The sequence below is a fragment of the Nilaparvata lugens genome, chromosome 1 (genome assembly GCF_014356525.2).
Source record: "Nilaparvata lugens isolate BPH chromosome 1, ASM1435652v1, whole genome shotgun sequence".
Taxonomy (NCBI): Eukaryota; Metazoa; Arthropoda; class Insecta; order Hemiptera; family Delphacidae; genus Nilaparvata; species Nilaparvata lugens.
In genome coordinates this window covers 3,839,853-3,853,389 of record NC_052504.1, presented here as the reverse complement: position 1 = coordinate 3,853,389, position 13,537 = coordinate 3,839,853, and the positions used below count along the sequence as shown (strand labels likewise).

The 13,537-nt window shown below is 31.8% G+C and overlaps 1 protein-coding gene across 1 annotated transcript; it reads right to left on the bottom strand.

The window, feature by feature from the left end:
* Positions 1–2,576: 2,576 nt before the first annotated feature.
* LOC120352435 lies at positions 2,577–11,664 on the bottom strand. The gene is given in 7 exon segments (XM_039432903.1): positions 2,577–2,587; positions 5,357–5,634; positions 9,354–9,431; positions 11,457–11,469; positions 11,472–11,552; positions 11,555–11,592; positions 11,594–11,664. Coding segments are annotated over 7 exon segments (570 nt in total).
* Between the last annotated feature and the right edge of the window lie 1,873 nt (positions 11,665–13,537).

Below are 13,537 nucleotides of genomic sequence, written 5' to 3'. Positions count from 1 at the left end.
AGGATAGCGTTTCTGCTTTGTTGAATGATAGACAAGATAGCAACACAATGTTAATCGAATACTGCCATTATAACGTGGACCTACCTCACTAGAGGTATGATTATCTGGATATATCCAGTTAGGGAGAATGCAAAAGACATGATTCATAAGCTTGCAAGAATATAGATACAGTCCGTGATAATTTTGTAAAATTATTTTTCAGCCCGGGAATCGAGCCCAGTACCTCCTAATTACCGGTCATGCTTACCCTTACACCAAACTGACAATCTCTGGATAGGTTTAATTCACATTGAACTGAATATAATGTATTTTCATTGTTGATTTTATTTCAATTTTTTTAAACTTTGCTTAACAGAATCTTTCAAAAATTAAATATTTAATCTACAGACTTATAGCGTGAGATAAAAGATTGTAAAAAATATAATTCATGGATCAAATAGTTTTTTAATAGTTTTTATTCATGGAAATATGGTGTACAGTAATCTTAGTTTAATTCATATTGTTTCAATCAAATATTTGTCATGGAAATTTTCTATCATTAGATATAGACGCAATTTGGTGGTGTGTTTTTGTGAAACAATATAAAGAATAAAGTTGAATACCGGTAACGAATTCAAGTTGAATGAAATAGTATTAACAGAGAATAGTGAGGTCCACGTTATAATGGCAGTGTTTCATTATCAATATTATTGCTATCCTTGTCTATCATTCAACAAAGCGGATAGCGCTATCTCTTTATCGCTTTGCTCTGATGCCAGATCGTCTTTTAACAATGTAGAATTGATAATTAATTAACAAAATATCTCATCTTAATTTGGACAATTATTTATGAAATTATTTGAAAAATGTAATTTCTTGCTTGATAAAATATATTTGATTATTTTAAACGAGAATGAACAGTTAATATTACATCAATAAACCTGTATCAGCTACCGTCTATAGTAGGCATTGACAAGACTGAGGTTCGGCAAGGTTGTTCTCCTATCTTTCTCCACTGCCATTATAACGTGGACCTCACTAGGTGTACTGGTACACATAGGTTTAACAGTACAGTAATTCTGTAATAATTTTTTTATAAATAACATCTTGCAATTTTCTTCCTTGAAAAAGTTCTTATTCAAGATAAAAATAATCCCTATATTGTTCCTAACGTACACTATATCATAACATTAAACTTTACTTCAAGATAAGAGTTTATCATCTATTTGAGCAGTATTGCAGTAAGTTATACTTCACATAACATTTAGTTGTTTTCAATTGAGCTAAGTTATAGTGAGTGAAATTATGGCTTGACTATGAGATCATTTTTCAAATATTTTATACTTACTTTGTTTATCTTGACCATAAATTTTTGTCAGTACTGTAATGGACTACCTCCAAGGAAAGAATTTATGCCTTGGTATCCTCAGATACCAATAACATCTGTAAGATATTTTTCATTACAATATATTTCTAATAATAGGCTACTTTGTTGAAAATGGTACAAAAACCACATTGTACAGTATAATTTATTATTGTGACATTTACTTGAGATTGTTGAAAGCTTACCTTACTCTCTCTACTTCTTTATTTATTCAGACATGTACAATATTATTACACTTATGTAAGAAGGCACAACAGACTTAGCCCAAAACCGTCCCATCTCAAATTTATATTACAGTCCAAATCAAAATGTAGGTTGAGCTACTATCACTTATTACTTATTATAATAAAAATTTACACTTCAAAAAAGAAACAAATTTGCCTATGAATAAGTTAATGAATTATTATAATATATTACTATTATTATAGTTATTATTATTATATTTATTAGAATTTATTAGAATTATTATATTATATACTATTACTTACAATCTATTATTAAATTTTAGATGGATTATTGTTGTATTTGTCAAGCTAGACTCTATTTGGTTTCTGTATATGTATTATGAGTGTGAATAAATTTGAATTTGAATTTGAATATTGCAACAAAATTGTTGGATTTGTTTCGTAAACATGACACCAAAGTTGATCGAAGTTATAATGATTTTGGCTTTTTGACCATCATTTACTCCTATAACCAATTTAATTCATATCCATGCAGAGCTACTACTTGTTAATAATTCAAGCTATATAATAATAATTTTTAGAAAACAACTACCTATATCAATAAATAACTATAATTAATATTCATACAAGAATTTTTCCAGAATGCCCACTAGAGCTTATTCTGATGTTGATTGAAAAACTTCTGAACATTACTTCTCACAATAAAATAAATCCCTCTCAATAGATTTTACAAGATGTGTTATTTAAAATTTATTTTCAGTCTTATCTGGATTTGACATGAATACCGTAAAGACTTATTAATTTTTTTTTACAGTGCTTTTCTGGGCGAGAGGTGGATTCATGCTATATGGGCAACTATCATGATACAAAATGTGTGTTTGGATTCTGCTTTGTCAAACCCTACAAAAGAGATTGACTTTTTAAAAATAGTCATCAAACATATTTTTGAATTTAAAAATATGCATCCATGTGAAATAGTTATACCTACTATAATAAATATAATCATTCCTTTATAATTATGTATTAATTTACTCCAAACCTGCATTTACACCAAAGTTAATAACTTAATCCTTATAGATTCTATTAGATTGAACGGAACTTGACAAACACATATGTTCGATTCACCATGTGTATGATAAGTTATGTTCAATCTAATAGAATCTATAAGCATTAACTTAATCCTTATAGATTCTATTAGATTGAACAGAACTTGACAAACATATATGTTCCTCATGTGGATGATAAGTTATGTCCAATCTAATTATTATAATCTATAAGGATTAAGTTATTAACATTTTGTTAATAACTTTGGTGTAAACGCAGCTTAAATGTGACCTAATGATTTGTATCAATCTATTTGGATCAACAGTGCCTTTATATAATATGAACTGTGCTACATAGAGAAGGCTGTTATTGTATTTGAAGCGATGAGCGATCGAAAATGAATTAATTTCTCACTCAAAATATTCCATTTATTTATCGACTTATTCAATACATATATACTCAAGTTGTCTTTATATTAATTTATATGTCCTAACAATTACTATGTCTTACAATTACAATTAACTATGTACCGTCAAACCGGCTAGCTTGGGACAGTAGTCTAACTTGGGACAGTTTAACCCCTTCCCTCCAATCCCAACTTACCAGCTGTCTGTGCAAAACATTCCGAGTTCTGACATTGTGGATTTGTTGGGAACACATCATTGAAAATATTTAATAACGTTTTGAACATCTAATTAACAGCTCAGATACTTTTTTAACAGTCATAACAATCTACTATCACTAACCTAGAAATTGAGCCTTTAATGACTTCTATTGTGAACACTCAATTATTAAACACAATTATTTTATCTATTATTCAATTATTTTACAGTTAACGTTTTTTATTATGAATATGAAACATATTATTCAAAATCTAATGTCACAAGTTAGCCTTCAACCACTCAATTGTCTTATTCAGGCAAATTTTTTTGTTGACCCAAGTTACCCAACCTCTGCGGGTAACTTGGGACCCATATATTTTTTTTCAGAACAGGTTGGAATAATAATGAAATTGAATGTTTATATTTGAAGTATTATTAAAGACCTAAGTTTCGAGCACAAGAGAAATAAACTATTAAAATAATAATGGAACTGAATTGCAAGTCAAAGTTGAAAACTGTCCAAGTTAGACGGTTTGATAGTATAATGAACTATTGTAATTGTGTTGTTATGGAAGCAATTTTTGGGAGAAATCCTGTATGCTTCCATGTTTTTCATAAATAAATAAACAATTATTTATTATAATTACAGTTATAAATAAATTACTAAATGGCTACACAACTTGTCAAAGTGGTCATATAATTTCCAAAACTTTAAATGAATGTCAAATAAAATTATTTATTTATTTACAGATGTAAATTACTGAGAAATTGCAATTATTCAAATGCTAATGAATTAATCATTATTATTTGGTCTAGTGGATAGAGTGCTTGCGTAGCAGCATAGAGATCCCGGGTTCAAACCCTCTCAATACCAAAAGTTTTTAACCAGATCACTCCCGTGTTATCGGATGGGCACGTTAAACTGTCGGTCCCGGCTGAAGTATGACAGTCGTAAGGCCCATTGACGGCTTAAATGATATATTCAGGCGGTGGGACCTTCCCGCAAGGGACTCCCCACCAACAAAAGCCATACGAATTTACTTTTTTAATCATTATTATTAAACGAAAATCCAAATTAAATGCTTTAATCATCCCGAAGACTTCTGCTACTGGTCCAGTCAATGTTTTTTTTTTCAGGAATAACAGCCCCGAAAGAATTTTTCTCGACGGTTCTATATGTATTTTGGGGCGCTGAATGCGAATCTGAAATTTTCTGACACGCCAGAGGGCGGCTTCACCCCCAAAACGACCTGAAAACTTCCTGAAAAACGACCATTTGACTGGATTATACTGCAAATATTGACAACAGGGTAACTATATAGTAGCGCTCATCGAATTTCCATCTAGCTGTTTACCCTGTTGTCAATATTTGCAGTAGCAGAAGTCTTCGGGGAGAATTACAGCATTTAATTTAGATTTTCGTTTAATAATATTTATTTATTTATTTTCTTTATATCCAACTAGCAGGTAACCCGTGCTCCGCAAAGTTTTCATTAAAAACTTGACCTACTGAAATATTGAAGAATTTTAAATAGAGCTATAACCATCCTCGGTAAATTAAGAATCTATATGCATAGTTTTGAGTTAATAAGTTGGTAGTTCAGACGTGATGATGCGTCATCGTGAATTTCCTATCCTGTATGTGTATAAGGAAATTCTTTCCTTCATAATATTATAACCAGTGCTCCGCAAGGGTATCCAATTGAAAACCTTCTTGAAGAAATAAATTCAATCTTGAAGACTTGAAAGTAAGCCTATAACCACCACTGGCAAATTGAGAATCTATGTGGAAAGTTTCAAGTTAATCAGCCCAAAAGTAGTTCAGACGTGATGATGTGTCATTCGTGGATTTCCTATTCCGTACTTGCATAAGCCAATTCTTTCCTTTATTATTCTATAGATTATTCTACTCATGCAATAGGAAATGTGATTTTTCCAAGATTGAATTTTACAATTTTGAAGGATATATGCACAAGAACATGTGTAGCTTTTTTTTACAAAACATTGGTTTGTATTTAGTTGTATCTTAGTATATAGTAAAAGTAAATTCGTATGGCTTTTGTTGGTGGGGAGTCCCTTTCGGGAAAGTCCCACCGCCTGAATATAATATCATTTGAGCCGTCAATGGGCCTTACGACTGTCATACTTCAGCCGGGACCGACAGTTTAACTTGCCCACCCGATAACACGGGAGTGATCTGGTTAAAAAACTTTTGGTTGTGAGAGGGTTCGAACCCGGGATCTCTATGCTGCTAAGCAAGCTCTCTCTATCCACTAGACCACGGATCGCTCCATGAAATCTTAGTATAACACTCACCTTGTTCTCAGTATACTTGGCATAAATTGCTATATAAATCAAGCCAAGGAAGACGCCCACACCGTAAGTCAATATTAAAGGAGTTGCTCCAAGAAGTAATCCTTGCTGGACCTGGAGTAGACACCTGCAATCATTTTCGAAAAGAAATTTGTTTTTATTCATAGAATAAAACCATAGAGTAAAGATACTGTTTATTTAGGCTTATTATTTGTCTACCTTTTATTATTGTCTGCCTATTATCAATTTATTGTCTGCTTAGACGTCTTTGGGTGCTCTCGTGGCGATTCCACAACACTCTGAAAGACTTAAGGCTGTGCAAAGCTAAAAATAAACTTTCTACTCGTGATATTTTTCAAAGTTTTTTTTATTGTATATCATCAAGCTATCAAAATGCAAAAGTTTTCTCAGGAAAACATATAATTTCCTAAACTTTAAATGAATGTCAAATAACTTATTTTATTTATTTGCAGATGGAAATTACTGAGAATTGCAATTATTCAATGCTAATGAATTATCATTATTATTAAACGAAAATCCAAATTAAATGCTTTAATTTATCCCGTAGACTTCTGCTACTGGTCCAGTCGAATGGTCGTTTTTCAGGAAACAGCCCCGAAAGAATTTTTCTCGACGGTTCTATATGTATTTTGGGGCGCTGAATGCGAATCTGAAATTTCCTGACACGCCAGAGGGCGGCTTCACCCCCAAAACGACCTAAAAACTTCCTGAAAAACGACCATTTGACTGGATTATACTGCAAATATTGACAACAGGGTAACTATAAATAGTAGCGCTCATCGAATTTCCATCTAGCTGTTTACCCTGTAGTCAATATTTGCAGTAGCAGAAGTCTTCGGGGTGATTTAGAGCATTTAATTTGGATTTTCGTTTAATAATGATAATTTATTTATTTTCTTTACATCTAACTAGCAGGTAACCCGTGCTCCGCAAAGTTCTCATTAAAAACTTGACCTACTGAAATCTTGAAGACTTTAAAATAGACCTATAACCATCTTCGGTAAGTTGAGAATCTATGTGGAAATTTCAAGTAGTTATCAGCTGGGTAGTTCAGAAGTGATGATGCGTGTCATCCCGTGAATTTCCCATCCCGTGTCCCGTACTACGTGATTAAGGCAATTATTCCTGATTATATTATAGACTAGCAGAACCCGTGCTCTGCAATGGTGTCTAAATAAAAACTTAACAAACTATGAGCCTACTGAGATCTTGAAAACTTGAAAATAAGCCTATAACCATCCTCGGTAAATTGAGAATCTATATGCAAAGTTTCAAGTTAATCAGCCCAGTAGTTCAGACGTGTTGATGCGTTTTCGTGAATTTCCTATCCCTTACGTGTATAAGACAATTCTTTCCTTTATCATATTATAGATTATTCTATACTCATGCAATGAGAAATGTGATTTTTCCAAGATTAAATTTTACAATTTTGAAGGATATATGAACAAGAACATTTGTAGCTTTTTTTATAAAACATTGATTTGTATTTTTGAATCTTAGTATAGTAATAGTACTTTACGTATCAAGTCCGGTAACAATAATTTAGCGCATAAGTATGATTGTAGTTGAGGGCAGAGTTATCATTCGAATGCGATAAATACATTACCGTACAAGTCCGTACAATATTTTTTGTCATACTTATCTGAGAAAGAATAATATTGCTGAAAAAAGAAATCTTAGGTACCTGCTGCTGCGTGAGCTACTGCATTCTATAAACAAATGACCTAGCCCGTAGCGCCTAGTTCATAACAGAATTCGAGCTCAAATAAATTACTAAAAATGGCTACACAACTTGTCAAAGTGGTCATATGATTTCCAAAACTTTAAATGAATGTCAAATAACATTATTTATTTACTAGCCGTCAGGCTCGCTTCGCTCGCCATATCCGTCTAGCCAGGGGGCTCCGCCCCCTGGACCCCCGACTGGATCGTCCCAGAATGAGATCAGCAGGCTCGCTTCGCTCGCCTGCATTTTTCATTTTTATCATATTAGGACAATCCAGTCGGGGTCCAGACTAAACGTCTGGCTAAACAGATATGGCGAGCGAAGCGAGCCTGACGGCTAGTAATATAATATTCCAGGATTGAAGTAGCAGTGCCCAATCAATTTTTCCGCGATAAATGCATTTAAAATCTTCAACTTGGTGCCAACCTAAAAATCAACTCAACTTAATGCCAACCTGACAAATTATTATTTAGTTGCCAGTTACAACTGTTTCGAAGAGGTTACTCTATCTAGATTATAGTTCTATAGTAACATATTTATGGAAATTTCAATTCTAATTAAAGATTGGGAGAAGAAGAATATACATGCTAAAAGACGACTTTAAACCCTTAAAACACCCTAGAGTTGAAATATTGCCAAAATTTCTTATGCGCCTCTAAAGGGCCAACTGACATACCTACCAAATTTGAACATTTTTGGTCCGGTAGGTTTTTAGTTATGCGAGTGAGTGAGTGAGTGAGTGAGTGAGTGAGTCAGTCAGTCAGTCAGTGAGTGAGTGCCATTTCGCTTTTATATATATAGATTTACAGATGAAAATTATTGGAAATTGCAATATTCAAATGCCAATGAATTAATCATTATTATTAAACGAAAATCCAATTAAATGCTTTAATTCATCCCGAAGACTTCTGCTACTGGTCCAGTCAAATGGTTGTTTTTCAGGAAACAGTCCCGAAAGAATTTTTCTCGACGTTTCTATATGTATTTGGGGCGCTGAATGCGAATCTGAATTTTCTGACACCCCAGAGGGCGGCTTCACCCCTAAAACGACCTGAAAATTCCTGAAAAACGACCATTTGACTGGATTATACTGCAAATATTGACACAGGGTAACTATAATAGTATCGCTCATCGAATTTCCATCTAGCTGTTTACCCTGTTGTCAATATTTGCAGTAGCAGAATTTTCGGGTGAATAAATTACAGTATTTAATTTAGATTTTCGTTTAATAATATTATTTATTTATTTTCTTTATATCCCACTAGCAGGTAACCCGTGCTCCGCAAAGTTTCATTAAAAACTGACCTACTGAAATCTTGAAGAATTTAAAATGGACCTATAACCATCCTCGGTAAATTGAGATCTATGTGGAAAATTTCAAGTAGTTAATCAGCTGGGTAGTTCAGAAGTGATGATGCGTCATTCGTGAATTTCCCATCCCGGTCCCGTACTACGTGAATAGGCAATTATTCCTGGATTATATTATAGACTAGTAGAACCCCTGCTCTGCCAGGGTGTCTAAATAAAAACTTAACAAACTAGAGCCTACATGAGATTTGAAGACTTGAAAATAAGCCTATAACCATCCTCGGTAAATTGAGAATCTATATGCAAAGTTTCAAGTTAATCAGCCCAGTAGGTTTCAGACGTGTTGATGGAATTCGTGAATTTCCTATCCCTTACGTGTAAAGACAATTCTTTCCTTTATCATATTATAGATTATTCTATACTCATGCAATGGATGTGATTTTTCCAAGGTTAAAATTTAACAGGATTTTGTGCAACACAGCCAAAAACTTCTTGAAATTATTTAACTTGAAAGATAAAATTTGCGTTGAGCCGCGTTTACACCAAAGTTATTAACAAAATGTTAATAACTTAATTTTAATAGATTCTATTCGATTGAATTTAACTTTTGTTAATAGCTTTGGTGTAAACGCGGCTTAACAGTTTTCTAAAAATGGGAGTATCATGATCATACGAATTTTGATAAATATACTGTATTGAATAAGTTAATTGAAAAAATTATTTCGCCAATAACACCCTGAAACCTGTAATTGAATTATTTATTTATTGAAAATTCAAAACTTTGCACTCACCTTGCTATGTGTTGTGTGAATACAAAGGGAGGAACGTATTTGGCTGACTTGTTTTTCAAGATATTTTTGCATATCAATCTGAAACAAACGAAATAAGCCTCAGTATACATAAACCGTGAATATTTAAGATCATTTCTAATTATCTGAAAAATAAATTATCAGAAATAAGAAATGGATCAATCAATTCAGTAGGCTTGATAGTTTATCAACACACACGGATTCGTATAATTTATTTATTTATTTATTTATTTATTTATAATTTCTACAAAGTAGCACTGATTGGGAGAGAAAAACTAAGGATAATCCTTGTACCATTCTTCTCCCAAATTTAATTTGGTACCTACTTTTTAATTCAAGGTGCCTATATGAGTAAAACTGCATACAACAACTGTACTATATTATACATTCATATACATACCTATATAACCGTATTTTATTATTTAATGTCTAGTCACAGTAATTATCAACCTATAGTGAGGTCCACGTTATAATGGCAGTGGAGAAAGATAGGAGATCAACGTTGCCGATCCTCTCTGTCTTGTCAATGCTTTCTATAGACGGCAGCTGATACAGGTTTATTGATGTAATATTACTGTTCATTCTCATTTAAAATAATCAAATATATTCTATTGAGCAAGAAATATTATATTTTTCAATAATTTCATAATGAATTTCCATAATTAAGATGAAATATTTTGTTAATTATTATTCTACATGTTGAAAGACTATACATGGCAACAGATAAAAGCGAGAAAGAGATAGCGCTATATCCGCTTTCATAATGAATTCCATAATTATTAAGATGAAATATTTTCTTAATTATTAATTCTACATGTTGAAAGACGATATATGGCAACAGAGAAAAACGAGAAAGAGATAGCGCTATATCCGCTTTGTTGAATGATAGACAAGGATAGAAATCCCATTGCTAATTAAACACTGTCATTATAACGTGGACCCCACTATAGTAGAGTGAGGTGCACGTTATAATGATAGTATTCGATTATTGACAATGGAGTTGTTATATCCTTGTCTATCATTCGCACAAAGCAGATAGTGCTTTCCTTTTCTAGCTCTTCAACGTTGCCAGATCGTTGTTTAAACCAAGTAAAAAATAATAATGTAATAAATAGTCAAAATATCAATCTCATTATTTAAACCTTGAAAATATATTTTCTTGAGGCATAAAATATAATGATTATTAAATTTAAAACAATAATGAGCAATTAATATTAAGTACATCAGATAATTATGCCGGTATCAGCTATCTTCTATAGAAGACAGTGGCAGAAGAGAATCAAGAATCGGCACTGATTTTTACAAAAATCTCCAAACAGCCTTATCATATAACGAACGCAAATTCGTAATGAAAACCACTTAATTCCAATTGACTTGATCAATCTGCATGTAATTTCAATTAGATAAGATCAAGAGTTGGATACAGTAGCTGACAAAGTAATTGAAGTATTATAGAATAGAATTATAGAACCCTTTGAAATTAATAAAATAATAGATTAATAATACAAATAATAACAACTAGTTCCAAGAACAGTAGTCAGGTCGTCACCACCAGCGAATTTATCAATTAAGGTAGGTATAATTTGTTGTGATGATGTTTTCTGAATCGTCCACTCCCAGCTGTATTAAAAATTTCTTCAATTTCAATTTAAATAAGGATTTTGAGACGTCCTGAATACTATGTGGTGTGGGAAGTGACGAGCCAAGTTACGGTACAGAACATGTGTTATAATAATAATAAATACTTAATAAATTAGTATTAATTTCATAAAAAATGGAAGAATATCCCTTGATTTATACCGTACATTTGAGAATAAAAGTAATTTTAATAAATAAAATCTAATAAAAAAAGTGGAAGAATAGCCTGAATTTATACCGTAAATTTTGAGAATTGAAGTAATTTTATAAATATGAATGTAATAAAAATGGAAGAATAGCCTGAATTTATACCGTAAATTTGAGGATTAAAGTAATTTTAATAAATATTAATCTAATAAAAAAAGTGGAAGAATATCCCTGAATTTGTACCGTACATTTGAGAATTAAAGTAATTTTAATAAATATTAATCTAATAAGTCATCTTACCCAGGTGCTATTGGAGGCCTATCGAAGAAACACTTGCAGCAGTTCCTATGAGTTGTTCAAAAGATTGATCACCCATTCTGTACAAAAAATTCAACAGAAGTTCACAGGATGGTAAGGTAACAAAAAATAAGAACAATTTAACAACATGTAACACACTCCTGATCATTGTGAATTTTGAACATGTTCTCAACAATGAACGTTTTTGCATTTCTCAATAGAAAACTGTTTAGCCTACTTATCAAGATTGAGTATTTCACTGTATACTCTTATCACTTCAAATTGATACACAACCTTTCTTTGTTATATCGTATTATGTTGTTTGTGAAATAAATGAACTAATGAAAAAAATTGTATATTGAACAACAAACTGTTTATTGAGCTATTTAGTAGGTAGCCTAGCGCTGTACCGTACGTGTATAATTGAAATAATAAGGTTTCACTGATAAAAATTGATGTTTGTAAGATGAATTAATACGATTTATTTGGTGACTGATAATGATAAAAACGTTTTATCAGTATCAAAAGATATAGTATCGACTGATAACTATCAAGCTGGTTATTGTTGAAAATTATGCCTCATCAGCAGAGATAGGATTTTGAATAGGCTTTTCGCTGATTCGTCATTTTATTATTGTAAAGAATAGTTCATGATCAAATATGTATCAATCAATGAAAAGCGGATGAAGTGTCGATGTTTTTAGTTGTAAAATTTTCATGATAATGAATAATCTCTAGAATTAAACGGTAAAAGCAGGCTGCTGGTTGAATGTTTTAGTTTTTCTTATCTATATACGGTAGGACTTATAGCCTACTACATGACTTATAGCCTACTACATGAACTATAGCCTAATTTTCATAATATGAATGAAACCCATTATTTATTTGGGACTTCATAGTTATCCAGTAAGCTGATTGAATTATTTTAAAAAAAATATTAGCTGCAAATGTGGGTACCTATATACTATAGTGAGGTCCATTTTATAATGACATCGGAGCAGCGTCGCCGATTCTCTGCCTTGCCACTGCCTTCTATAGAGGACATTGATGTTTGCTATGAGATTCCAGCAGTATTTATTTATTTTAAATCACTTGAAAATGGCATTAATGTGTGAGACATTTTGTGATAAAATAATTCGAAAGGGTACTGAGATTTATGTTTTATATATAATATATTAAAATTAGCCCTAAAGAAAAAAGACAATACATCAGATGTGATATCAAATGTTATTCTTGTTTAAAATAACCAATTAATATCGGGGCACCGAGCTTCGCTCGTTATTTTTATCCTATTATATTAAGCGAGCAATTTCTGTATATATTTGGTTATTTCTATATCTGGTTATTTTTATATCTGGCTATTTTTATATCTGGTTATTTATGTTTTACGGATCTTGAAGATGGCTCTAACGATTTTCACGAAATTTTGAACATATAGTAGGTTTATGATATTATAAAGATTCGATTGCACTAGGTCTTATTCTTTGGAAAAACTCGCTGAACTACATCGTTGGAAAACAGATGATAACTTCGTCGTCTCTCGATAACAGAAGATGCGTGTGCCTGTGTGGGAGAGAGACATAATTATTTCCAGCTGTGCGTAATCATAATCAATCAGCGAGAAATGTTATCTAGCTAGACAATTTTTAATCGATTTGATCAACATAATCTGATTTGTTGACATGACATGATAATCCTTCTAAATTAGAGTATATCATAATAATTTTCAAAGTTGATCATTATTTGACAATTTCAAGTGATTAGTGAGTGTTATTTTGTTATTCAATTTGGTTTGTATATAATCTAAATTATAATTTTTTTGTTTTCAAATGTTTGAACAGGAAATTGAACCTGAATTCAAGTGTATGGAACATAATATCCTACTTTAATCTAAATTATAAATTTTTTGTTTTCAAATGTTTGAACAGGAAATTGAACCTGAATTCAAGTGTATGGAACATAATATCCTACTTTCTGGACTAATTTATAGTGTATAAATCAAAATTTGGGAAAAACAGTTTTGGGCTGTGCCTGTTAGTACCTACTTCCCTAATCATTTTAAAGAATTGTGTTCGGTTTATCAA